The sequence below is a fragment of the Trachurus trachurus genome (assembly GCF_905171665.1).
Source record: "Trachurus trachurus genome assembly, chromosome: 17".
NCBI classification, from domain to species: domain Eukaryota; kingdom Metazoa; phylum Chordata; class Actinopteri; order Carangiformes; family Carangidae; genus Trachurus; species Trachurus trachurus.
Genome location: NC_139900.1, coordinates 14,615,771 through 14,641,880, shown reverse-complemented (window position 1 = coordinate 14,641,880; position 26,110 = coordinate 14,615,771). Strand labels below are relative to the sequence as shown.

At 40.1% G+C, this 26,110-nt stretch overlaps 1 protein-coding gene across 1 annotated transcript; it reads left to right on the top strand.

Moving 5' to 3' along the window:
• The first annotated feature begins 971 nt into the window (after positions 1-971).
• Positions 972-23,746, top strand: atp6v1h (ATPase H+ transporting V1 subunit H). The gene is made up of 14 exons (XM_083992215.1): positions 972-1,038; positions 1,780-1,937; positions 2,458-2,557; positions 3,095-3,184; positions 3,857-3,970; positions 4,643-4,747; positions 5,838-5,897; positions 6,875-6,972; positions 8,968-9,160; positions 11,280-11,458; positions 11,843-11,968; positions 14,393-14,494; positions 15,368-15,481; positions 23,348-23,746. The coding sequence occupies exons 2-14, from the start codon at positions 1,834-1,836 to the stop codon at positions 23,415-23,417; spliced, it is 1,455 nt and encodes a 484-aa protein (XP_083848341.1). The 5' UTR covers positions 972-1,038; positions 1,780-1,833; the 3' UTR covers positions 23,418-23,746.
• The last annotated feature ends 2,364 nt before the right edge of the window (positions 23,747-26,110 follow it).

Genomic DNA, 26,110 nt, shown 5'->3' with positions numbered 1-26,110 from the left:
TAAAAGACAACAAGGGAGTATAGAGTTCCTCAGTTATTACATCCACTCACTGCTTGAGCATCTCAGAAAGCCATATCAGTAGCAATTTACTCAAACTCATTATATCTGGAGACTCTTATCTTTTTTTGTAATATCACAGCTCCTTTTATAATGTCCTTTTTTTAATTCAAACTTTTTCAAATGTATTCCTTGTGCATCTACACAAGTCAGTCAGTCAGTCAGTCACATTAGTGTATTCTACAGTTCATTCATCATTATTATCCAACATGATTGTTATTATGATGAATATGATTATGTTAATTACTATTATGCATTACAGTAGTGCATTCCCACCATGTTTAGAGAGGAGATAAAATAAGAACTGGCCATTTTTAATCTTATTATATTATTATGCTATTCAATATGCCATTTGGTTATTATTACCGATGCAGGAAGCCCAAATGTAAGTAGCATTTGATTGCTCTAGTGGATCGTGATGGAGAACTTTTAAGTTACACACAAGTTACAAGCAGGCAAACAAAGAAAACAAACCTGCTGCTGCTGCCTCTGCTGGTAAAAAACAAAACAAACAAAAAACAATGGCTGAACCAGTCTACATAAAGTAGGCATAACAGGCTACCTAATGTGCACATAACATGATTCAACCATAACCATACTAACTTGCTAAATAAGCCAATAATATAGACTGCAGAAACTGATTTCCAACAAAAGAGGATATTATCAAAATAAAACAAGCTAATGAAAGTAATCCAAAGTAGCCTAACTCAAAACAAATAACAGGGAAACTAACAAATAAACTCTATAAAATAGCTCATCCTGAGTAATCCTATCAAATCAAGCATCAACGTTTTCTTATTCATAATTTCATAATTATCAAATTGATGTTAAAGGTAAGGCACTGTGGTGTTTAAACATTACCATTTACAAGCATGTGATCCTCCTCGGCTGCATCACTGCTGCAGCGCACGTGACTGACCCGTTGTCACATGATAGAACGTGACGTCGTGTTGTAGTCGCTCAGCTGTTTAGTGCAGGAGGGTGAGTACATTCATGTGATGTTCACGTCTTATCAAATATGTCAATGTGCATAAAACGTATATATGTTTATTTTTTTTAATGCTGAATTATGTTGTTGTGAAAATGCCATCGCCTTTGTAGCGGTCGTCCTCTTTGAAACGGACGAGAAGCTGTGTTAGCACATGCTAACTCCGTTTAGCATCCTCAGCTTATTTTGCTCAGCTAAACGGCTCTATCTGTATCACTGACAACGTTATAACTTGACATTTCTGTTTGTGTGCCGTACATTTAGCCACCGCCTTAATACAGTTTAATAGCCTGTGATATGTGTGTATACTGTGTTGTTTTATCTCGGAGTTCCCATCCTAAGTCGTGACATTGGTTGGACCTGGGTAGCTAGCTAGCATGACCTGATGCTAGCGCTGTGAGCTTGGACCAGCTAAAGGCAGAATTAAACCTTAAAAATGAAAAGTAGGGTGTTTATTAATATCACACGCCATAGTACATACCATTATTCTTAAAAATTAAACCTGAATGGTCTCTCCGTGGCTTCCTTCCTGGTAGCTCTTGTAGCCAGTCCAGTTAGCTCCAGTGCCATGTACTGTAAAATTAACTTTAACTATTGTTTGGGCAAATCAATCAATAATTTGTTATGGAGAACTATCTGTTATTTTAGCTTGTCGTAGACGCATACAGAAAATAAATTATAACGTTTCCTGTAATGTTATGTGGTTATGTTGGCTGTGGTGTTTTTCCATTCAGGTGGTGTTGGATTTGTATCCTGACATAATATTGTAGTGGACATATCACGGCATCATGGATATCCGCGGGGCTGTGGACGCTGCAGTCCCCACCAACATCATCGCTGCCAAGGCAGCTGAGGTGCGGGCCAATCTGGTCAACTGGCAGTCCTACCTGCAGTGAGTACAACAACACTTTAATACTTGACATATTTTATTGTGTTATTGCTTTAGCTCAGCGTGTCAAACTGTACCTAGGTAGGTCAAGCTGTCACTAAATCAATTCCTTCAAGTACGCAGAGCTGTGAAATTACAGAAAGTGCAGTGTCTTAATCCAAAACTGGCTCTGCTGCAGTTCCTGTGTTGTGATTCACTGTCTTGAGTGATACTTCCTCTTTGATCTGACTTGTGACTGACATTGTCAATCCTATTACTTGATTCCTTTTTTTTTTTTTTTTTAACTCATGTACTATAAATGTTGTTACACTAACATCCTGTCTTCATAACCATAATATTTTTTGCCTTAACATGTGGTATTTCCAGATTCATTATCATTATTGTGCAACTTTCCTTTTCATTAGAAGCAGCATGCTAGTGACAAGGCAAAGCCCAGTCTTTCAGTGAGGGTCAGTTGCAGTAGTAGTGAAAGAAATGAGTGATGTTGCACTAAAGTCGTATTGTCTCAATTAATTTTCTTCAGGAGTCAGATGATCTCGGTGGAGGACTGTGAGTTCATCAAGAAGTTTGAGGTGGCCAACTCCGAGGAGAAGCAGGTCATTCTGACCAATGAAGGACATCAGGTAGGGAAAACTTAATATCATTTGTGTGTTTCTATGTTTGTTTGTTTTTTGAGCCCAGCCCCACGGAGCAGTGGGGCAGAGAAGAAAGTGTGTTTCCCTGTGATAATTATTACAATTCTTTCTCAAACAAGTAAAAAAAACCTGCTGTGGTTTTTAAAGGCTTTTTACACTTGACTTCCTGGTATCTCTTCCTTTAGCTTGTAATACCGTGTTTGGTCTGAAACTACCGCGTGTGTGTGTGTGTGTGTGTGTGTGTGTGTGTGTGTGTGTGTGTGTGTGTGTGTGTAGTAGTCAGAGTCAAAGACCAGTGTCAACTCCTTTAGGTTGTAGGTCACTGTAAAAGGTCATGCTGAGAGGTAACTCATTTGTCAGCTAATTTGATTTTGTAAACCTGACTTTAGACACACATGTTACTTTAGCTCACTTGAGTCGAGGTACAAGGCACAATAAAGGTAAAAGCTTTTTTGTTCATTACATCAATAAGGGGTTTTTGTCTTACTCAGTTTCTATAGCCTATATCTATTTGTGTTTGCTCAGTGTGCAAAGACCTTTCTGAATCTGATGGCCCACATCTCCAAGGAGCAGACGGTTCAATACATCCTGACTCTGATTGATGACACTCTGCAGGTAAACAAACAGACTCACTGACTCTGGACAAATGTGTTGTTTATGTACATATTTAAAGACATGTTCAGAAAATTTGGAAGAATTGCATAACTTTACTGACGCCAAACAAGAGTTTTTATTTAGGTTTGGTTTTGTTTTGCTTTGGGAAACAATTGTATAGAGCTACTGTATCTATAGGGATACTCCCATTACTTTCAAATTAATTTTTGACATGAAAATTTCATACCAGACTGCTCATGGGAAATCTTTTGTTGTTACTCAATAGTTACTTAAAGTAACATTTGAAATGAAAAAGAGACACATTGTTGAATGGAGTAATATGCATTTATCAAGTAATCTGTTGCCCAGAACTGAACTTCTTCTAAAATGTCTTCTAAACACTATACCGTTAATGGTAATTCTACAAAACTCTGTCATTTTAAAGTGCCCTTGGGTGTAAAAAATATTTTTGCGCTGAAAATCCAAGCAACAACAGAAAACCTCATCACTTCACTTCATTGAAATGAATGAATGAATTATATCATTGAAATGTATTAATTGATTGCACCTCTAATCAAGACATCAGACTTCATTATGACTGTCGTTTGCATTATGACACTTGTATTAGTATAAATTTACTCTAACTTTATAATCCAAGAGTTTATCTTTGACTTAATCTTCACTGTCACACAGGAGAACCATCAGAGGGTGAGCATCTTCTTTGACTATGCCAAAAAGACAAAGAACACCGCCTGGTCCTACTTCCTCCCCATGCTGAATCGTCAGGACCTCTTTACTGTCCACATGGTGAGTTAGACAATGTGGAAAAATCATAACAAGGACATATTGTAATTCACACTGTCCTTGTAATGTGTGACTAGCTGGTGCAAGTAAAACTTAGGCAATTACCACAAGCCAATTAAGCGTAGCCATAGTGTACTGAAGTTATTTTTTCCAGATAAAAAGGTTGTATAGCCTAATTTTTCACACATGCAATTCAGCTGAATTGAATCATACCAAAGCATCAATTATTCCTCACCCTTCCCTCCTTTTTCTCAATAACAGGCAATTACATAATGATTTTTCCTGACCATCCTTTTAAATAGAAAAAGGATGACCACCCAGTGACAAACAGAGTACTTATTATAGGGCATCCACAGCTCAATTAATCATACCGGCCAGATGACGCCCAGCAGGTGGGCCCGATGTGATCCAAAGTCTCTGACACTGCACGTTAACTCCATCCAGCTGTCACGCTGACTCTCGCTTTTAAATTACAGCATCAATACTTCTCCACGTCCGCCTCTGGCAAGGAGGAAATTGCATAGCTGAATTTGCTCCTGTCTTATCACTGGATGCATTTGCACTTAACAAGCTGAAATTGTTAAATTGCGAAAGGATGGCACCGCTGTAAATTCTCTACTGTTGGTGAACTCTTCATGCGCAGCAAATATGAATAATATGTCCCTCCCATATTAGGCGGCGAGGATCATTGCCAAGCTGGCTGCCTGGGGCCGTGATCTGATGGAGGGAAGCGATCTGAACTACTACTTCAACTGGATCAAAAGCCAGCTCAGTTCACAGGTACAGTAGTCAAAATTGCATGTAAAAGGGAATTTGTAAGTACTGCTGATTTTAAATAGATGCTCACAGTGTACAGGACGGTCTGAACTACACGTGGCGTCTAAAAATGGTACAATCTTGTGTCCTTCCTGCAGCAAATTATGTGTTCTGTCTTTTCTGTCTTTTTCATGCATGCTACAGTACTGTGTAAATTGTGTTATTTGAATTATAAGAGGGGAAACAAACATGGGACTCTTGAACAGCAGTTACAGAAAGGCGGTAAACATCAGCAAAGCCATTGAATGCTTTCAAGGTACATGTTGCAATGTTCATAGTCTGAAGTTTATTTCCATCTGAAAATGTAAAGTTTGTTTATAGTGGTTAAGAATGATGCAGTTCATACTGTGGGTGCTCATCCTCCTGGCAGCAGGGGTGTGCAAAGCAGTTGTTTTCTTTGTGTGTAAGTTTTGAAATGTATTCATTGTTTATCCTTGTGGTGGGTTTTTCTTTTCTTAGCTATTGGAGCATTCACCTCCAGAGACATTGGCCTCTTCTTTCTCATGGAGTTTATTTTATTCCCTTTTTTTCCTGTGAAATATAATGATCCAAGTAGCCAAACATTGTTTTTCTCTATTTATTTCTATTAATTAAATTAAACTGTGTTGGCCCACAGTGAAAACCTTGCCTTAATTGATATTATGCATTCATTCAACTTGAAGCAGGCTTGTCTGACCTTGAGATGGTCCATTGAAAGCTGTACTGACGGTGCTGGGTTTGCCTTGGCAGATGAATGCACCAAGGAGTGGGATGATAAAACAGATGAATATTGATTCCTGGTTTCTTTTGTGGTTTTGTACAATATGAAAAAATATCTTGAGGTTGGTTAAAGGCGAGTTCTTCCATGAGCATGGTTTTGTCAGTCTCTATATGTTCTCAAATGTATTTGATACTAATTTCTCTCCTCAACAGCCACCCAACAAATCAGTGAATAATCCACCGTCACTGAATTGCATTCGTGGCCGAGCTTTCCGCACACACTGTGACACTGACCCACCTGGAAGCGATGGCTTGTGAAATTTTGCACCTGTTTCTTTTGTTTATCTCTCATTAGAACCTACATGGTACAGGTCCAGAAACAGGCTCAGGAGCAGGAACTATTTCCCCCAGTGAAGTGAGTATGAGTGGTGCATCCTCAGTCACCCTGGCGCTTCAAGAAAAAAAAACAAAAAACAAAGTCAGGGTTTGTGCAAGCTGCAAAGTATCAGCTGTCACTGGACTTTCACGCCTCTTCTTTCCCCTCCTTTTCTCTCCCATCCTGCTCTTGCACTCAGGTTTTTTTCATGATTACTTAAAGAATGTTGGAGGGCTGTCTTTTTTAGAGCAATCTGAGCGGAAATCTCCATTTAGACAGCATGGTGTTTGCTGCCACTGGTTGGTTTTAAATGTACAAAATTGCATGCTACAAGCCACTTCGCCTCAATGCTGAAAGCGCATGACAAACACAGCTTCTGCTGTACTAATAAGGGAAATTGGAAGAGCATAATTTGCACAGCAGCAGCATCCTACCATTATCCCAGACTTTGTTGAGAATAGCGTGATTATTCTGAGTACTGTGCTCAGAAACATACTGACTTGAGCGCTATCTAATAACTGAACACCATCTCTTTCTCTGCATTTCCAACCAGGTAACCTCTGCTCCTCTACTCCTCCACTCTTCTGTCTTCACTGTTGCCTGTTCTTGCTGGACTTCTTTGCTTTTATTCACCCTCCTTTTAAATAACAGATTAATGCGATCTATTTTCCTCCTCTCAGCTTCCTCCGCTCTAATCTCAATTTACATTGTTCTGCTCAGGTGTGATGGGACACTTCCCTGCTATTGCTCTGTATTGTACTATTGTGGTCTCTAGCATGTGTTGGTGTATACATATGATAGACTGCATGTGCATTGCCTCAGGTCTGATAGGTGATGGTAATGCAAGTTTTGGACTGGTGTTCTTCCATGTGCTCTCTCTGCTTGTCAACTACTCAGTGTTTTTTAAAACTGCATTAATTGTACTTGACCTCCTAACATGTGATTTGTTCTCCTGATTACGCAGCTAAGGCTCACACCAACCTGTTTGAGTAAATCTACGCCTCTGTTCTTTGCAGAGCTCTCAGTATGTCCAGTGTGTTGCTGGCTGCCTTCAGCTGATGCTGAGGGTGAATGAGTACAGGTTTGCTTGGGTGGAGGCTGATGGAGTCAACTGGTGAGTAGTGACTGCTTCATAAACACGTTTACTTTGCCTGTATAATGTTTCTTTAATAAAGACTGCATGCAAACATCCACAGTCCCTCCCTGTGACACTTGGGGGACGAAACCATGACCACACCAAAATTATTAGTAGTAAGAAACACTCAATAATACGTTTCCACTGGACCCTGAAATTTGTTTACTAGGGAACTTTACTTACTCCAATCTTGAGACAAATTATGTTAAGAAACTTAAATGTATTAATCATAACTTATTGGATGCAGAAAAGAAGTAAGACTTTTTACAAAATATGGCAACCATTTTTAATTTATATGGAAAATCTACCAGCACACCAGGTTGACTAATTTCCCTGTATTCAGGCTTGGCATAATCTATGAGGAGTGATGCTGCCCTTCGTCTCTCTATGTAACTTTGATTATTGCAAAATGTATTTTATTTATTACTATGATTTATGTATTTATTTATGCATTCATTACTATTATTTATTTTTCCACTTTCTAATGTCCTGTCATTGTGAGTTCATTTCATTTTTACCTTGCCACCTTGTTGATATTGAGTTTTTCCCTGATTTGATTTTGTCTTGTCAGTTTGCAACTGTAACTTTGTTCTTGAAAAAATCAAAAATCAAATATTCAATTAAAAGAAACACTCAAGTACACAGATTAAAGACAACATTACTATACAAGAAGCCAGATGCGAGAGACTGTCCTGTTGAATTCATAGCTATTATTAAAGGATAAAATCAGATTTTCTGTCTCAGCGTCTCAGCGTCTCAGCTGGGGTCAGTAAAATGTTTTTCTAACAGGCTGACAGTGACACGTGATCACGTGAGGCGAACTCATTCATGGTTTCTGATTATACTAGCCTACCTCCAATGTAGACGCGCGACATGCACACACGTTACCCAAAACGGCGACGCCGTTTTTCCCCCGTGCATGTCCGTGGAGCTGTGCGCCGCAGACATGCACGGTTCCCTACGTTGCTGTGTCAGGCAGGTGTTTCCACGGAGCTCTGCCCCGTTTCAGAGGTGAAGGAAGCCCTAATAAGTGGAAAGACGTCGCCTCCGCAATGTAGAATGTGTTCAATTCAAAAAGTGAAACTAACACATTATATAGGCCTACAGTATATGTCCATTACACACTGAATGGGATGTTAAATCCCATGTCTTTATTTATTCAGTTTATTTTAATAGTAATAATTATGACTAACATTCAGTGAAGTATCTAAAAATCAGTATCTCCAAAATTGAAATATTGCATTTTTTAGCATTTTTAATATAGAAATGTTAGCCTTCTGAAAACTGTCCATCTATATGCACTCAATACTTGGTTGGGGTTGAACTACTGGAAATGGACTTTTCTGTGATATTGTTAATGGTGAGCCCCCCCCCCCCCCCCCCCCCCCCCCCGCCAGACAATTCCTCTCTTTTTTGGTCCTGACCCGTTTGCATCCCTGTATTTCTATAACTTCACCAAATCTTTAAGTTTAAAAATGTGATGTTGCTTGTAAAAATTAACCCTGTGGATCATGTGAAATGACTTGCTAATCAATTCCTCACCTGTGACATGGGTGTTGTATAAAGTGTGTAGAAAAGGCATTAGGTAAAAAAGAAATATCACTTTATACAGCATTGCAAAGTAGTCATACTACTTAGTTTGGTTCAGATAATTATTGCACATCTATGAGCTCCACATCTCTGCACTTAGCAGCTATTTCCGCAAATGCATGGCTCACTCTGTGGCTGCAGTCATTAGTTCTGTGCTCTGTATTTTGAGGAGCTCTTCCGTGACAGAAAGACTGTCTGTGTCTGTCTGAACATTTCATTTTCTGCCATCATCAACAATAATGGATTGGCAACATGTAGGCACACAGCTGTGAAAGCTCCTCTTTTAGCAAACAGGTGCTAGATGGGAGTCGTGGAGATTCACTTTTCTTTTTTCTATTTTGATTGTTATATATTCATTTTCTTTTCTTTTTTTTTTTATTTCAGCATCACGGCGGTGCTGAGCAACAAGTGCGGCTTCCAGCTCCAGTACCAGATGATCTTCTGTGTTTGGCTCCTGGCCTTCAGTCCTCAACTCTGTGAGCAGTTGAGACGCTACAACGTGGTCCCTGCCCTGTCCGACATCCTCCAGGAGTCTGTCAAGGAGAAGGTCACCCGCATCATCCTGGCTGCCTTCAGGGTACGTGGGGAATTTCTCACTCTTCTGTGTGTTGCTTCTCACTGAAAATGTTTGGACCACACTGTCTGAACTGCTGGAAGATTTAGTGCAAATATGCAGTTAAAAATAAAAAAAATCAATTAACACATTTATCACATTAAAGCATTCTTCTTTTTGTTCTCCTTTCCAACGTAGCATATGATAGGAATTAAAACCCATTAAAATTAATTGCCATATAAGATCTATTCTTTCTGCAATTATGCAGCTGTGCAGACAAGACGCACAATTCCCAGGTACGAGAAAATTGAAATCTGTTACTGGCGTTACTGTTGTTAAAGGCACATAAAGTGCTGCCATGGAAAGGTGTTTACCATGAAGTGTTACACTTTATTAAGTCTGTTTTAGAAGTGTTTTGAAATGAAATCTTACACGGCAACTCGAACATTTGTTTTTAATTAGGCTCGACACTTGATCACAACAAGAGCTGAACTGAAATGACAACTCTTAAACAGCAGCTCAGAATATTTAGTCGTATATAGACCAACACGTCACATACTCCTATGGGCTGTGACTCTGGGCTCGCTCTGCTGTTTTGTGTTGATGCCAGGTAATGAATTCCCCATACTATACCTTGACAGGATTAAATTAATGGCAGGGCCACCCATTTATCTCCCAGTGCCGAGTTGCTCTTTAACTAGAGGAAGTGAGTGAGTCTGCCGAGGCACCAACGTCTGGAGCACCATGAAAATACAGTGAAAATCAATGTCATAACTACCAGGTCTTTCTGAAGGCTGTCTTTTGTAGAGGAAGAGCACACAGTATTTAGTTTTATTACATTTTATGAAGATGAAGCCTCCTCTGAAACTATCCAAAGTATGGCACTGATGTCTTTGCTAACACATATAGTTTTGTCCAAGCCAGCAGCAGCAGCAGCAGCAGGCAGTGTCGGTGACCTTGCTCAGAGCACAATGGTGTGATGAATGGCATTGATTACATGATTGAAACATGAGCTAATACACAAGTGGAGGAAAGTTGGATGATTTTCAAAACCCAACCTTAAGAAAAAGTGTTGATGGTTTCTTGTACTTCTCTCAGACAGTTTTTTTTTAGCTGTATTTCACTGTCACTGTGACCTAATCAAATGTGCCTCTGTGGTCCTAATGTACCACCTTCTAGTGTCTTGAGTTTGCTAAAAGAAATTAGTTTGAGACCAGTTGTTAGAGATTATGTCGTACAGTATTATGTTTGGCTCAATGCAATGCGTGTTCCTGATTTGAATTTCCCCTAAAGCTCATTCATCACAACTTTCATTTCAGCAGCAGCAGCTGTCACATCGAGTGTTTGTGAATGCACCCATGAACGAAAGGGCCTCTGCTTTTAATTAGTCATAGAAGTTTGAGGTTTGGTGTGGCTGCAGTATCCCGACTAATTAAAAGCAATGGTGTGCAGCAAAAGGAAGCTTCAGAAACATCTTGACATTCAGCTGGTTTTCCCTTGAGTCGTTTTGCATATCTTACAATGAGTAGGGATGTTAAATAAGGAGATGCGTAAAAACTCAGTCCCATTTAAAAAAAGAAAAGAAAACGCTAATTGTTTTGTTGAGTAAAAAGCTCTAAATGTTGTGTCATGCTGAGTTTTAGGAAGTTGAGATTATCACAAAAATGTAAAATTCACTTTTTCACAAAATCTTTCTTCAAATACAGTCAGCAAAGTTGTGCATGTCGCTATTTTTCCCAAATGTCCTAATTATGCAAATGAGTCTGCTCACCACATGGGACCAGCAGTGTGACTTAAATTATACGGACCATCTGGAAGTCCTTGAACGCATCCTGACAAACAGTACTGCTGTTTTTGTGATGTGATTGCACCAACCTAACTCTGGTACTTTAAGTTGTTTTGAATGAACTCCCAGAAAACAAGACATTTCTTTTTACAATAAGCCTTTAACAACAAGAAGCTCATAAACACTGGCTAGAGGTCAGGATGGCATCTTCAAGTCCACTGTCCAGTCAGCGGTTCAAACACAAAGATACTTAAACAAGATGTAACAAGTGACCGTTTATCGGCTTTTATTGCTTTTATAAATGACCAACAGTGAATTAGCTGCTGGTCTTCATCACGCTGTTGTTCTCTCTGACAGAACCTCCTGGAGAAGTCGGCCGAGCGTGAGACTCGTCAGGAGTACGCTCTGGCCATGATTCAGTGCAAGGTGCTGAAGCAGCTGGAGAACCTCGAGCAGCAGAAGTACGACGATGAGGACATCACTGAGGACATTAAGTTCCTGCTGGAGAGGCTGGGAGAGAGCGTGCAGGATCTCAGGTACTCCACTGCACCTCATGAATAACATGTCATTAGTGAAAGTTCTCCAAACCATTCATTTTCAGAAGTGGTTCTGCTACAAAAGGACAGCATGTGAAAAGAATCTCTGTTTAAGATTCTTTGTATTGATACTGTCACTTTGATATGAAGCCAGTCTATTTTCTAAAGACATATTTCTGTTTATCTTATATTCACTACATACGTATGTTGGTAACCTCCAAATGTTCAGATTGCCTTAAAGTACTGCTTTTCACAAAAGATGCTTGATAGAAGTAGTAGCTTTTCCTTTTTTCATTGCATACCGTACATATAACAGTGGTGATACTTGGACATTCTTTTCCACTGGTTTACATCTTTTCTGTTTTTCCTTTTTCGTATTTACAGCTCATTTGATGAGTACAGCTCTGAACTCAAGTCCGGCCGTCTCGAGTGGAGTCCTGTGCACAAGTCTGAGAAGTTCTGGCGTGAGAATGCTGTCCGTCTGAACGAGAAGAACTATGAGCTCCTCAAGTAAGATTAAACCTGATCCGTAACAAAGCATTTCATTCTCTCCATGGCTTCAATAACTCAATTTGATTTGATTTGATTTAACTTGACATTCTGGGAAAACAAAGTAATGAAACTCGGTACAGTTTGTTGGGGTAAATGTGCCATTTGGAACTTAAAAACATGATTTAACTCTAAATAGGTTAAATTGAATTAAGTTTGATGTTTTGTTTTTTAGCTGAATTTGAAACTAAGTCTCTGGAAGGTTTAATAGAGTTTACAAAATTGAAAAAGATTACACACTTTGAAACTGCTTTTGGATTAATGAAAACTGGCAATGTTGGAAAAGAAAGAAAGAAAAGACTTCAAAGTTTATGTTTTAGCTGGCCTAACTGTGCGGCTGCAGGGATGACACTGTTCAGACTCAGAGGAGAAGCAGGAAGTGGAGTTTTGAAACATTTTGATACCTTCACCTTGGCTCAGAAAACAGGAGTTGTACAATTTGTGAGTCAGGTCACAAGAGTTATAGTGTGGATTGTGTGTTGATTAATGTTAATGACACAAGCAGTCAGTTTATTTAATTGTTTGATGAACCTCTGAAGCTCCTCTGCACACCAGTGTTTGACATTTTCTCTTCTTCACATATGTAGAGATTTCAACCCTTCTTTTTCTTAATGAGCATCATTGTTTATTTGTTCAGTTTTTCCAGAGTCGTATCCTCTGAGCACACCTCTATCATTTTAGACCGTCACATCAGTTGGTGGATGAATTGCTGTGACATTTTGGCACAGACATTCATACTCGAGAGGCTTAATCCCTCTGACTGTGGTGATCCCCTGACTTTTCTTGGAGCGCCATCCTCACATTGACATTTGTGGTTTCAAATGAAATGTCCTGAACAACTGGTGGATTGATTTTGAGAAAGAAATTAGGTATAGACATCTATGAACCAACCAGGATGAACTGTATTTTTTTGATATAATTGAAACAAAACTACATCATACAAAACATAACAAAACTAATTCCATCGACCTTATCTCTACTTTGTCTTCAGTACTAATGGAAGTTGTTTCCATTTTAAAGGTAGTGTTGGAGATCCTGGAAAAAGGATCGAGCAGGCCACATTTTGAAAATACACAATTTAAAAGTCCAAGCCCCTTTTCTCAGACTTCTCTCCGAAGACACGCATGCAACGCTTGTTCAACGTTGGGTTCACATCAAGCTGAAGCCCCACTACGCCACAGTATCGCAGAAAGACGCGTTGCTCAACATTGGGATTACATTGACCGATACGTTTGCAGAGCGACACTGTGCAGCATCGCTAACTCTCCGACAGCTTTTTCTCACGGCTCATTCACGTGAAAGAAAACATCATAATAAACCACCCAGCATCAAGCTTAGACATACATACATTGCCACCTACTGGACTTCAGTGTGGTACATTGTATCACTGACGTTGTCTTTTCGGTGTCGTAACTCTGGAGGGACAGAAACGGCAGCTTGATTGACACATCACGATCCTATTGACTTGAACGTGGCGTTCAACATGATTGGATGGTGTTTTTACAGGATTGTCTGTTCCACAGGTGGCCGACTTTTTTCATTTTTGATGAATGAATGAATGAATTGGTTGCAATTGAGGTGTGAAGAGGATTTCAAGCAATTCAGTAAAAAAATGAATTTCCGACCCTACCTTTAACTCACCAAAATAAAATGGTGCACATGTTAAACATTGTCACTGTGTTTCTGAAAATGAGATGTTAACTAGATTGGATTTTTAAATATTTAATGTTAACCGCCCTTTAATCAGGTGAAACTTAATGGAAAACTTTTTTTTTTTTAAGAAATGAAAAATTTGTATTAGATGTAACTGATCACACAGATTCAGAGGACAAATTCATTTTTGATGTCTGTGTGTGCCCAATCGATGGACTTGGCCGACAAGGAATAAAACATCAATTTGAGTCTGTGTTGGTTGGTATTCTGGTCACACACTCTGTTGGGCCTATTGACATTCAGTATAAAAACCTGATTTACACATCTCATTGTCTCATCACTGTCCTCTGTGTAATCAACTCAGGCATCATCTCGGCTGAAATTAGCCTCCTTTTTATTAGTCTCCTTCCCCAAATCTCACTCACACTTTGTCTTGCTTTCAACCCCGAGGTGTCACTTCACTTTCAGAGGATGTGTCATCTCTCATGTCCTTGGATTTGCATTTTAGAGTTTGGTTTTACCTCCAGTTTTAAAGTAACATTCACCTTGGCATCTTTACATCCATCACTTCTTCTGGGGGGGGGAAGAAAATCTCGGCTGCTCTTTTGTGGAGCTTTTTCAAAGGTATTTTTCCCTGGGAGAAGCTGTGATGGAATCTGCTTTTCTTTTTTTCTGAAGTAGACAGACCTCTCCGATCGAATGCCTCTCTTTTTGTCTGGCTCCTTTCATTAGGATCCTGACGAGGCTGTTGGAGGTGTCCGATGATCCTCAAGTCATAGCAGTGGCAGCTCACGACGTTGGAGAGTATGTGCGACATTACCCACGTGGCAAAAGGTAAGGCGTCTGCCGGTGAGAACCAGATTGCATCAAAATGTCAAGCTACAGTAAAGTTGTGATTTACAACCACGCAAAAAAAAAAGGCCTGGAAATGTGTATCAAAAGCAAGATGGCAGCGTATCTAACAGCTACTGAAGTGTCCAGTACAGTTAGTCTACACTGATTTTGACCTCTGTCACCATACTTAAAGAGAGCTCTCCTGTCAGCAGGCTGTGTAACACTCTTTGGTTTTTTATTTCCCCTGCCCTACCGAGAGATTTAAAGCTGAAAAATGCAGCTTCACTGTGGACCCTGATCAGACAGTCAAGGTTTTATAATACAGTTAATGGATATGTTTTGCTATTTTTATGAATTAGCTGAGAGCAACAAACACAATCTGCCAAATTTCACCAAGATTTAGTTTATTTTTAACGGAATAATTCTCGTTTAACTGTAGCCGGTGTTTGTAAATATCTGAACACTCTACTCGTCTTGAGACTCTCTCATTCCCTCCATATATTGTTAGCTGTAATGCACACTAGTAATCCATCAGTAACGGCTTCTTTTTATTCAGAATCTCAGGGTCATTCACCTCATTACATTGTTAGTTAAATCCCTAAAAAGATGAATGGACAGAGTACTTTACTGTACCGATGCATGTACCTGCTTTACTTTTCTCTGTCCAGATCATTTACTGTGTTTTACCAAGCCTCACACTGATCTGTTTTCCCATTTCGAAGCATTATATCCTTTCACAATACAAAGAAAATAACAGTGAGGCTGGATTAGATTACCCGAGGCTGGACCACTGAATGACCTATGAAAATAGGGCCATTTCTCTTTGTGGATAAAGGCTTTCACACATTATTCCCTTTATTCCTCCCATTTCAGGGTGATCGAGCAGCTGGGTGGAAAACAGCTGGTGATGAATCATATGCACCACGAGGACCAGCTAGTCCGTTACAACGCACTGTTGGCTGTGCAGAAGCTGATGGTGCACAACTGGTATGAACACATTAATAGACATATTTATAGCCTCATTTATGTGACTGATGTTTTCTGTTTAACTACTCATCATCAAAAGACACTGAGGGATAAACTGCTCTGAAGGTTTCTGAGGAACTATGTGAAAATTTGCCCATAAAAACCATCAAGAATGAAATGTCAGTGAAGGAAGGATAATATGTAATTTAGAAACTGTCTCACATTCGTCCTGCTCTGACAAGTAAATTTTTCAACTGTAAAACATCCTCATCAGTGCATATCTTTAACCACAGTTATTTGATAACAACCTTTAAAGAATCCCTGCTAGAAATACTCATCAATTTAATAATTAATGTAATTAGTAAGAATGCCCTGATGACTTTATGTAACTGATACCGATCATCAATGACTTACAGTGGCCGATAACAGTCATTTTCGTTATGTTAAGTTCCATTCAAAAAGAACGTACAAGAAACAAGAAAAACATGCATGTCATCACACATACAAATGCATGTACATACATACGCACACATACGCATAAGTGCATGGTTACCGTAGTCACAAAACAACAGTGCAAGATTATATATTTTTCTTAAAAGTTAGTAACATACACTAATGACACTTCCACAGAGCTGACATGTTAGTTGTTTTTCTGGTGACCTGTCGTGCTCTAGGTTATTGATCAGATGAATCAAGTCAGACCTACAGAAAAACTGTAATTGGTGAAATGACGCCTCTTGTGTGACACCTTGGTGATGAGAAATCTTTTTATAGGCATCAACTGGACTAAACCAGCTGATAATACTCTGCACTGATAGGTGACAGGATTGCTTTCTAAATACTGACAGACTCCAGCTGCTTTCTCGGCTTTCCAAACCTTTTTTGCACCTCCATTTTCTTCCTGTGTTCAATACTTATTCCCCGTGTCATTTCACTTTATTACACATTACTTAATTTATGGACGTAAATGTTTGGATTTCTTTGTATGTGTGCATTACTTGGGTTGTTGCCGACATCCAGTGAGAATTTTATGTCAATAGCTCTATTAGAATTATTTTTAGAATAGAATATATTTAGAATATATTTTCTGATAAAAATGTTGACGCGTTCAATTCTTATTTTCCCCGTTGTATGTTACCGACAACAACACAACCGGCGACATGGCTCGGGTTATATCATGCACCCACACTCGTTTTGAAGGAACCTCAGGGTCCACATCAGAAGCTGCTGCTAATGCTGTCATGAATTTCTTGCGCTCCATTGCTTGCAAACTCAAAGTTGGACCAACGTTGCAGTGTTTACATTAAACGGCACGGAAGTGAGATGACTCGTTTTGTAACCTAGCGACAGCAGCATTCTGACAAGGAAGGGAGAGAGAGAGCTCCAAAATGATGGTTGAGGATGTGTGAACGCTAAAAGCTCGTTGGGTGGACATGGCCCCTTATTCCTTAAAGATCCTCCGTTCAAATCCCACTCCGGCACTGTCATGAGTTTTAAAAGCTTTAAAATCATCATCTATACCAAACCGAAGATCCTCTCTCGGTGCAAACACTCAACTCACCATCACAATTGTTGGTTTATTTGTGTGTGTGTGTGGTTGTGTGTGTCTACTCGATTGCTTGGAAACACTAAAAACCAACAAGCAACAAGTGAAAATGTGTTTGTTTTCCTGCCGCTATCTAAAACACACTCAGCTTCCCGAGCAACAGTTGATGCAGGAGCCGTGTGTAATATCAGAGTGTAGCGTAGCGCTGCTTTCCCTCCCTCCTAAGTGATTTTAATGTTCCATGTAAACTGAGCGTTCACTGAAGTGTGAGCAGAATTTCATTCATCCACTGCAGCACAAAGGGTTTTCTCCCTCATTTCGCTAACTGAGAAGAAAAGAAAAACACACTCCCATTGTCAGAGCCACAATAGAAAGTAGGGTGTGTTATCACCACTCAACCTGAATCCTGTGACATTCAACATATGATCTTATGTTCATCAACAGCAGCCTGTGTCTGTTGCAGGAAGAGAGGGGGGCTGAGTGGAAAGTTTTAAAAAAAAGTTTAGAAAAAAAAGGTTAAAAAAGGAGGTAGTTTTCTGACTTAGAAAAGACGGCATGGGACGATACAATGACTCTCAGAAATTGGACTCAATGTTGTTCATTTTCTATGGCCAATAAAAAAGACGAGTGAAGAGCTAATGTCACAGAAAGATGGTGATAAATTAAAGAGAGAGAGAAAAATGAAGGGAAACGAAGTAGGTGCAGGTAAGAAAAGAAACAGCGGCTGCTCAGGGATTTCACTTGCATATGATTTATAGTCTGAGCTAAAAAAACTCATTCATAAATCGGCACACGTCCTTACACTCAAGACAAAGTTGATTTGATATGAAAATTGATATTCAGCACTCTCACTTTTCCTTTTTACGCAGGGGAAAGCTACAGCCTGTCATTTAAAAGCCCGGCGCATAAATTGCATCTAAAGCCGTTCATTTGTTATTGTGTTTCCCTCTGACATCTACTTCTTTATCTGTCCACGCCCTCCCTTGTTATGAACTCGGCCTCAGATAACGGCGCGCTGTGTTTGACTCATGCTGACGCAGCAGCACAATGGCTGGTTTGTGTTGGCTAGAAAGAATCAAAAAAAGGGTTTTGAAAGAAATCAAGGAAGGGAAATAGACTTGAGGATTTGTTGTCAATGTCAGTTTTCTTTTGGGTGGGGGTGTCTCAAGGTTGTTCTGTCGTTCTATCGAGTTGCGCGCTGCCTACACTCGCTGTCGCCATGAAAACAGAAAGGTGTGAATCGAATGGCAGGAGGAAAAAAAAAAAGGACTGATTGGTGCTGATGTGAAGACAGTCTCCACTCACCCACAAGTTGATACATACAGTATTTTTAAAAGCTGCTCACCACACCCACTGTCACCTTGAGTGGGCTGTCTTGTCTTTGTTGTTCTCATGATCTTCTCAGCCTACTTACCAAAGGCCTCTGCTGTCATGACAACAGCACAGATGGATGTTTGAACTGAGAAAGTGCCGTTCTTTTATCCTCGTTACCTTTTTTAATCTGCTTTGTAAAAGTCGTTTTTTGTTTTCCTAAGGTACTTCCAGGTCAAGAAGTCGTGTGAATGGATGTAATGTTTCCATTCAGCTCTGTATTGACAGTTTGTTGTTTAAACCCATCAGCGATTGACATTTGGTTCATCCATGTGTTTTCCTGTGCCTCAGTGTCTGAGGCCGAGTCATGGTCGTTTGTGCAGAAGTCTATACATAAACTGTCATTAAATAGTATTAGTGTTCATACATACAAAAATACCTAAATACGTGTGGAAGATCATTGGGTATTACCTTTAAAAAGAGAAAATAAAGCCTGAGGGAGTAAGTGGGGGGAGAAAAGGTGCAAGAGTGGAAAATTGACCTTGGTGAGAATTTCCAATGGCTTTGAATGCGTATTCCTCTTTCCAGTCCGCGATTTACTGAATAGAGTGAATGTGTTGTTGATTTTGCACTGATTGATTGAATGTTGTTCATTTCCCAGATGACTAGGTCCTTATTCTCATTCTTCCATTTGTAGAGTTGACAAAAGCTTTTGAAATTTGCAACATGTTTCCTACTAGTTGCACACTTTAAAACCAAGAATGAAAGAAAATTGTCCCACTCTGGGCTTTTTGAGGCTGTAAAGTATCACAAATCCATCTAATCTAACCTCTACACATTTCTAAAATATGTGTTTACATCTCCATCTCTCACTAAATGAGTCTCTTTGTGAAAGCCTCTTTGTACAGAGAACGATGCAGATGTGTTGTGAGGCAGAGGCAGTAGTCGCTGCATCTGACTGACTGTAGAGTTGCACAGCTGGTGGACGGCTGCAGAGGAAAATGACATCATCTGCACACTGTCAGCTATGAGGTTACTAAGGATACATGTTCCCAAGTCTCAGAAACAACACGTCTTCATCTGAAACATTCGGCTGGAAGAACTGATCACAAACACCTGAGACCATTACTGATCAATGAATACAAAATGAGTATTAACTCATTGAGTGCCAACCACGTAATTTCTCGTTTTTCGTTCCCATGCGTTGAGTGCCAAAAACGAGATTTTACGTTTTTTGCTTTTTTTTTTTAAATTATGAAAATAGACACTTTAATACACATATGTACATTTGGGGACTCTACGACGAGCTGAACTGAAATAGATGACGATCAAAGTCTCATGACAGCTCATGATCTGGAAGTTTTAATCATAACTCGGCTTTTGCAAACGGAGTTCTGCATGTGGATGCAGCGCAGCTGCTCTGCTCTCACCTGCGCTGCTCCAGCAGCTCAGAGCTGAAACAGGAAGCTCTCAGCCGACAGTCCCGCCCGGTTTTCATCTCGAGCAACACCGTGTCCTCCCCAAGGTCCTCCCGCGGTAAAACCTGATGGTCTCTGGGCCAAAGCAGACCGCCGGCACCGACCCGTACCACAGAAGGACCGCGACCACCTGTGGGACCGGTGTTCCCGAGCTGCTGTGGCCGAGAGACCCTCACGTTCCGCAGCGAGAGGCTGTGACACGGCACGGTGCGTCTGTGTTATTGCTGTTTAGTGGCGCCCCCCCGCCCCCAATGGTGGTTTTGTGAATAGAACAACAATTGTTGTATATATTTATCTTACACGAGCCCTTTGATCCAGAAATGCGAGTGTCAGAAGAGCGACAGGCACAAACAGAGCACCTTTCATAAAAGACGCTCTATCTCCTTTTCTAGAAAAAAAAGCAGGGATTTTGGTGAAACCCAGCCATGTTTAGCTTGACTTTTCTCAGGAACAGAGGCACGTAGAAACAAACGGTTTGTGGTCATTTGAAGCATAAAGTTTCACCTTTCAAATTAGCTACAGTATGTGTTGGTGGCAATAATATAGAATACACTATGGCTCTACATAAAAAGTCAAAAATGGTCTAAATTGCCGGTACACTTGACTAAAACTTTGGAAAGGAGCGCGGCACTCAATGAGTTAAATCAGAATATAACAGAATAGAATGGATGTTTTTATTGTCATTCAGACATTACATCAAGATGTATTGCAGAAAGAAATTATGTTTGCATTTGCCCACAACAAAACAAATAGATAAAAAAAATCTGTAATAAAAATAACCAGGTTAAAAAAAACAGTAGATAAATATATAACATACATACATAAGTAAATATGTGCAGTAGGTATAATAAATAAGATTTAAAAAAAATAAGAAAATAAAACAAAATGTTGTTGCATATTGAACTGCATTGTTTAAGACAGTATTACACAGTCTGGCTGGGATCTACTCGGCATATTGTGAATCCTTGTCAACGAAAAATGTTTTAAAAAGGGTAAAACAAATCTTTATTGAAATTCTCACCATGAGACATTTCAGATCTGATATCACAGGAGAGCCACCTGTTTGTGAACCTAATTAGAAGTTACATTTTTGACAAGTAAATGTGTGAGTGGTCTTTGAAAGGAGGAGTCCAGGAGCATTTTGGAAGACTGTGGATTTCATGAGTCATCACATTTTCAGACCAAAAGCTGCACAGGGAGGAACAATTAAGCTCCTTACTGTGACAGTCTGCAGGCTTTCTGTGCACGCCCCCAGCACCTGTGTGTCTTTTGTGGATGTGCGAGCATCAAATACTAAAATCATGTGTTGCCATTTCCCACTTCTTAATTTGGCTTTAAAGTGCAGCTGCTGCCAGACGGCCTCCGCCATTGTCGTTACATTGCCATTCGGCAGCTGCAAATGAGTCGTGTCGCTCGCTGTGATTGGCCGAACCTTAGTTGTTTCTCTTCAGACAAAATTGACTTTCAAATGAATGTAACCGTAACGTAATGTGTTGTTATTGCGGGCGAAGGCACATGAAGACTGGCTGAAAGCTGCATTTCACTTGATTGAAATTTCTCGTTGTACACACTGTAGTGCATTCGCTGATGTCAAAAAAAAAAAAATCACACTATATACATGATTCCCCTGAGGCGAAGGTGTGATGTATTGTCAAGTGGCTGTACTGTATTGTTTTTATTTATGTTACGGTCAGCCCTCATTGGCCTGAGGCGTTTCCCCCTGCAGTTAAACCTTTTTCTGTCACACCTCAGAAGATGAATCACATTTATGCAGTTGTTATTGTTGTTGTTGTCACTTTGCAGAGCAGATTTACACAGCAGCTGCAGATACGTTCATCAGGAAGTGCTCCGGTTTCCTAACTCCTCCTCCCAGTTGCAAAACCATCTTCCTTTATTAACTAGTCGGTTGTGCTCTGACTCGAAATATAGTATTAGAGATGCATGAGGCCCGGAGGAACACCCTTCATACACAGCACTTGACCGTGATTTAAAGGTCAGGGGCTTTAAAGCTGTTGTTTGACAGGTGGGAATTGATCAGGAGCAGATGTGAGGAATAATTCACTGGAAAATCGGCAGGTTTGCAATTGATTTGGAAATAAAAGTTATTTCTCTGTCTTCAGTTGCCTTTGTGCGAAGCAGTGAAATTCCTGCTTTGTTGGTTCGTTATGAAAACACTTGACTGTTGATTGAGTTGAGTTCAAAAGTGAACAAATGAAAAAGATGTAGTGCAGCCATGGAGACTGAAAAATTGGAAAATAGAAAATGCAATTCAGTGAAATAAATGAAAAAGGCTACTTACTGTTTCCCCATGGCTCCTCCTATACTGTGCTGTATTAATTGCCTGCTGTGATGCTTAAAATAGGGTAAGTGTAGGAAAGAGTTTCATAAGAAGCTCTGAATGGCTCTCTGGCTCTGTAGGAAGAAATAGACACAGGATGTTTGGCAGCATCAACACTCAGTGGTCTGGGTGTTTTTTTTTTTTTTTTTTTAAAGAGGAGCATTTCTTCCATCAGGAGTTATTTGCCAGCTTCTTCCATATTTAGTTTTGCGAGAGACATTTGAGATCTCTGGTAGCAGGAAGGTGAGTGTCATGATAACACACCTGAAAATGTTACTGCCAGGAAAGAAACCTGAAGAAGTAGAAGACTGTGACCTTTCAAAATAATGGCATTATGTTTAAAATATCATCATGTCTGGGTGAGAATCAGCAGGAGAATTAGTCTTCAAACTGATGCTAAAGGCCCCGAATCCCTGCAACCAACACAACATGGTTGAGTTAAAGGAATAGTTCACTAAAAAATGTCATTAACGACTCACCCTCATGCTGATGAATACTCCAGAGTAGTTTTTTATTCCTCAAAGTGCATCTGGAGATCCGGGAGGTTCGTAGTCCAACGAAAACTTTATATGAGAGTCAATAGCGCCCGACACAAAAAGGTCCATAAAACTACACAAAAACCTCGTAATATTCCTCCATACTGCTCGTCCACTGCAATCCAAGTGTCCTGAAGGGATCGCATGCATCTTGTGAACGTGAGAGTGCGCAACAGGGAAATTCAATACAAGACTGGGTTAAAATGTCCTAAATGACGTTTTTTCAAGTAAACTCTGGACTATATCCCTTAAGGACACTCGGATTGCAGCGGGCAAGCAGTGTGGAGGAATATTACAAGGTTTTTGTGTCGGGCACTATTGACTCTCATATAAGGATTTCGTTGGACTACATGCCCCCCTCCCGGGTCTCCAGATGCACTTTGAGGGATAAAAAACTTCTCCAGAGTATTCATCAGCATGAGGGTGAGTAAACAATGACTGAATTTCATTTTTTGGTGAACTATTCCTTTAAAGTAATACTGTACTTCCACATTTCCTTCTTAGGCTTTGGATATCCAAAGGTATTGGCTAAAATAAGTTGTGACTGGGATTTTTTTTCGCTGTTTCCTGAAGTTTCATAGACCTAACAATCATTGTTTCCATCAGGTGGGTGGATATAACAGATGAGCTCATGTTGTAAGTGAAGACTCTAACGTGTTTGTTGTCCCTCTCTCACAGGGAGTATCTGGGGCGGCAGCTGCAGTCCAGCGATCAGCAGCAGGCTCCGGCCGTGGCGGCTCGAAGCTGAACTCCTCCTGTGCATGTGTGTGTTTGTGTATCACTGTGTGGATGAGTGTGTACTGTACATTGGGTGTTGGCCATTTTAATAATCTCCTGTTCATTTTGTGTAATGAGTCGAAAATCAGATGCCGTGGTTTCCTCTTTCCGCCCACGCCCCCGAATTGATCCTCGATGTTCCCTGATTTGAGTGTCGTGTCTCGTGTCGTGCCCTCGCTAAGTGATGTGTGGTGATTGGAGTCGCACTTTACGTCTGTGATTATGTACAAAACTGAAAGTTATTTAAGTCGTACCTCCTCAACATTGTATGTGAACCAATAAAGATGCTTATCTATGGTGCTCCTGTGACATGTGTGACTTTCCTGTGCGAGGATTCAGTCGTTGCTGAGGCTACAACGGCTAAATAACAAGGGGATTTAATGAGGTTAACTTGATAAGATTATTGAGTTTTCTTATCAGACCATATTCAATTGGCTCCCAGGCAGTGACAGCAGCACACGCCTCTCTGTTGTCATGTTTACCCACATCTGCCTTCAGGCTGAGGACAAATGTAACCTTCAAGTTCATCCTTCAAACCGTCCCTCTAGTTAGGAATAATAAAAACTAATTTGATTTAAGTCAATGTTGATGACTAAAAACACTAAACTCCTATCAGTATGTTTCTAACTCACCATATCATAACCCACTAATTTATAAAAGAAACATGAAAATCAGGGTAATCTAATGCAAATCAGCTCTGTTATACATTCTTCAAATTCTCCGTCAACACGGTCAGAAAATGTGTAAAATGTGTCATGTTTATTTCCGAGGTGGTTATGTCATACACCTACTACAGTAATCACATATAAAGACATTTACAAACACTTGAGTGTAAAAATATCTACCTCCTTGACTTCAAAATGACAGATTGTGTTTTCATCAGCATTGATATTAAGTTAGAACAGATTTCCCTTCATCAGCAATTTAACAGTAAAATGGACGGTCTGTATGATATAGATTAAATCAGAAGTTTCATTCTCCTTTGTGAAGTATCCTCTACTCTACTTTGTATGCCGTCCCTTCGTCTCTCTAACCTCCGCCAACCTCTGTGGGTTCCCTGTGAGCAGCTTTGCGTCCCCTCAGATGTGATTTCAGACCCATTCTTCGTGCCATTTTTGTTTCCAAGTCTACCAGATGTCTTAGCTGTCTGCCACGTACGGCCTTCTCCGCATCTATCCACAGGGTTTCTATTGTATTCACCTCGAGAGGCTGGGAAGGCCGCAGCAAAAACTTTGAGCTCATTCTTTCTAAACTACCCCCGGCATGACTTTGCTTCGTGCTTTGAATCGCTTGTCTTCTTCTCAAAGGATCCATTGCCTCTGTGTTTTCGGCTCTTGGGCTGATGGTGGGAGGCTTCGCTTTAAAAACCTGTTAATACTGAGCTGCAATGGTTCTTAGTTTCATTTATTTTGTGTCTCTGTGTGAACATGAGTGAATTACGGCCAAATCGTTTGACTTTGGTCTCGTCAGGTCCTGTCATATTGTTCCAGGACTTTTCTTCCACACCTGTGTTGACTTCACTTGACTGTAAAAAAGATGTGGATTTTTTCCCCATCTGAGAACAATTTTTCCATTCCATCATTATTGCCATCTTAGTCCAATCTTTTCATGACGGTGGAAAAGCAGATGACACATTCACATCTCTTTAAATATAAAGCTTTTAAAGACAAGGAATGGGTGTTTATTAAAGATGACTCGCTGAGCTGATGTTGTGTGAAGTTGTATCACAGGAAACAATTACTCAAGTTCTCAAGCCATCACAGAAAGACCAAAGTCCTTGAAACAGTATTCACACCTTCTATCAACAACCCCACCCCCGAAAAACGACCAAAACCGATTTGTTGTTGAAGAATGACTCTTAGAAAGAAACAATTTTGTCGCAATCTGACAAGTAAGTTAGGATAAAACTGCCGATGTGAGTTGTTGGATCCAAATTTAAATTGAAATCTCAGGCATTTGACCGCGTTTTTCCTCCGACCTTGACCGAACGCCGGCTTTTCACAGCTCTCCCTTCAGTATCACAGCTCGTCCAGTACACGCAGTGACTGCAACAATCAGGACTGATGTTTACCAAAGCTGCAGAGTCCTCGTATATACGGGGAAGGCACAGCTGTGTGAATGTGTTTGGACGTTTGTAATGGGGAGTGTTGAGAGGGGACTGAGGCTGGGTTCTGAATGTGACTAAGAAAAAAGCACCCAAGGCTGTTTCTTTGTACCATACTGTGCCAAGTTTATGTGCCGCATTTCATTTTTCTCTGTAATGAATCCCTGTTGGACGATACGGCTCCATCAATGTCGACATGTTTGAAAGAAAAGCCATGGGATTAATTATTGTTATGTTTATTTTTTTCTCAAGCCGTCCAATTAATTACTGTTATTTTAACTCAAGAAACAACCTTTCAACACATCATTTCTAGATACACTAATCAGTATGTATAGATAGGTAGAAATATGGATTAAATATTCAGAAATGTAAGGGGATGTTTACAGATCCTGAGGCTATCAGGGCCTCAGGCTATTACAAAGTTGCATTATGGGAGAAGAAAAAAAACACAATTTCTGTTGCATCACTTTTCATCTGCTTTTTTTTCTAACTCTCCACTGTGACCACGGTATTAGAGTTACAGTGTGAAGTCTGCAGACTAACAGCATCAAGGGGAGTTA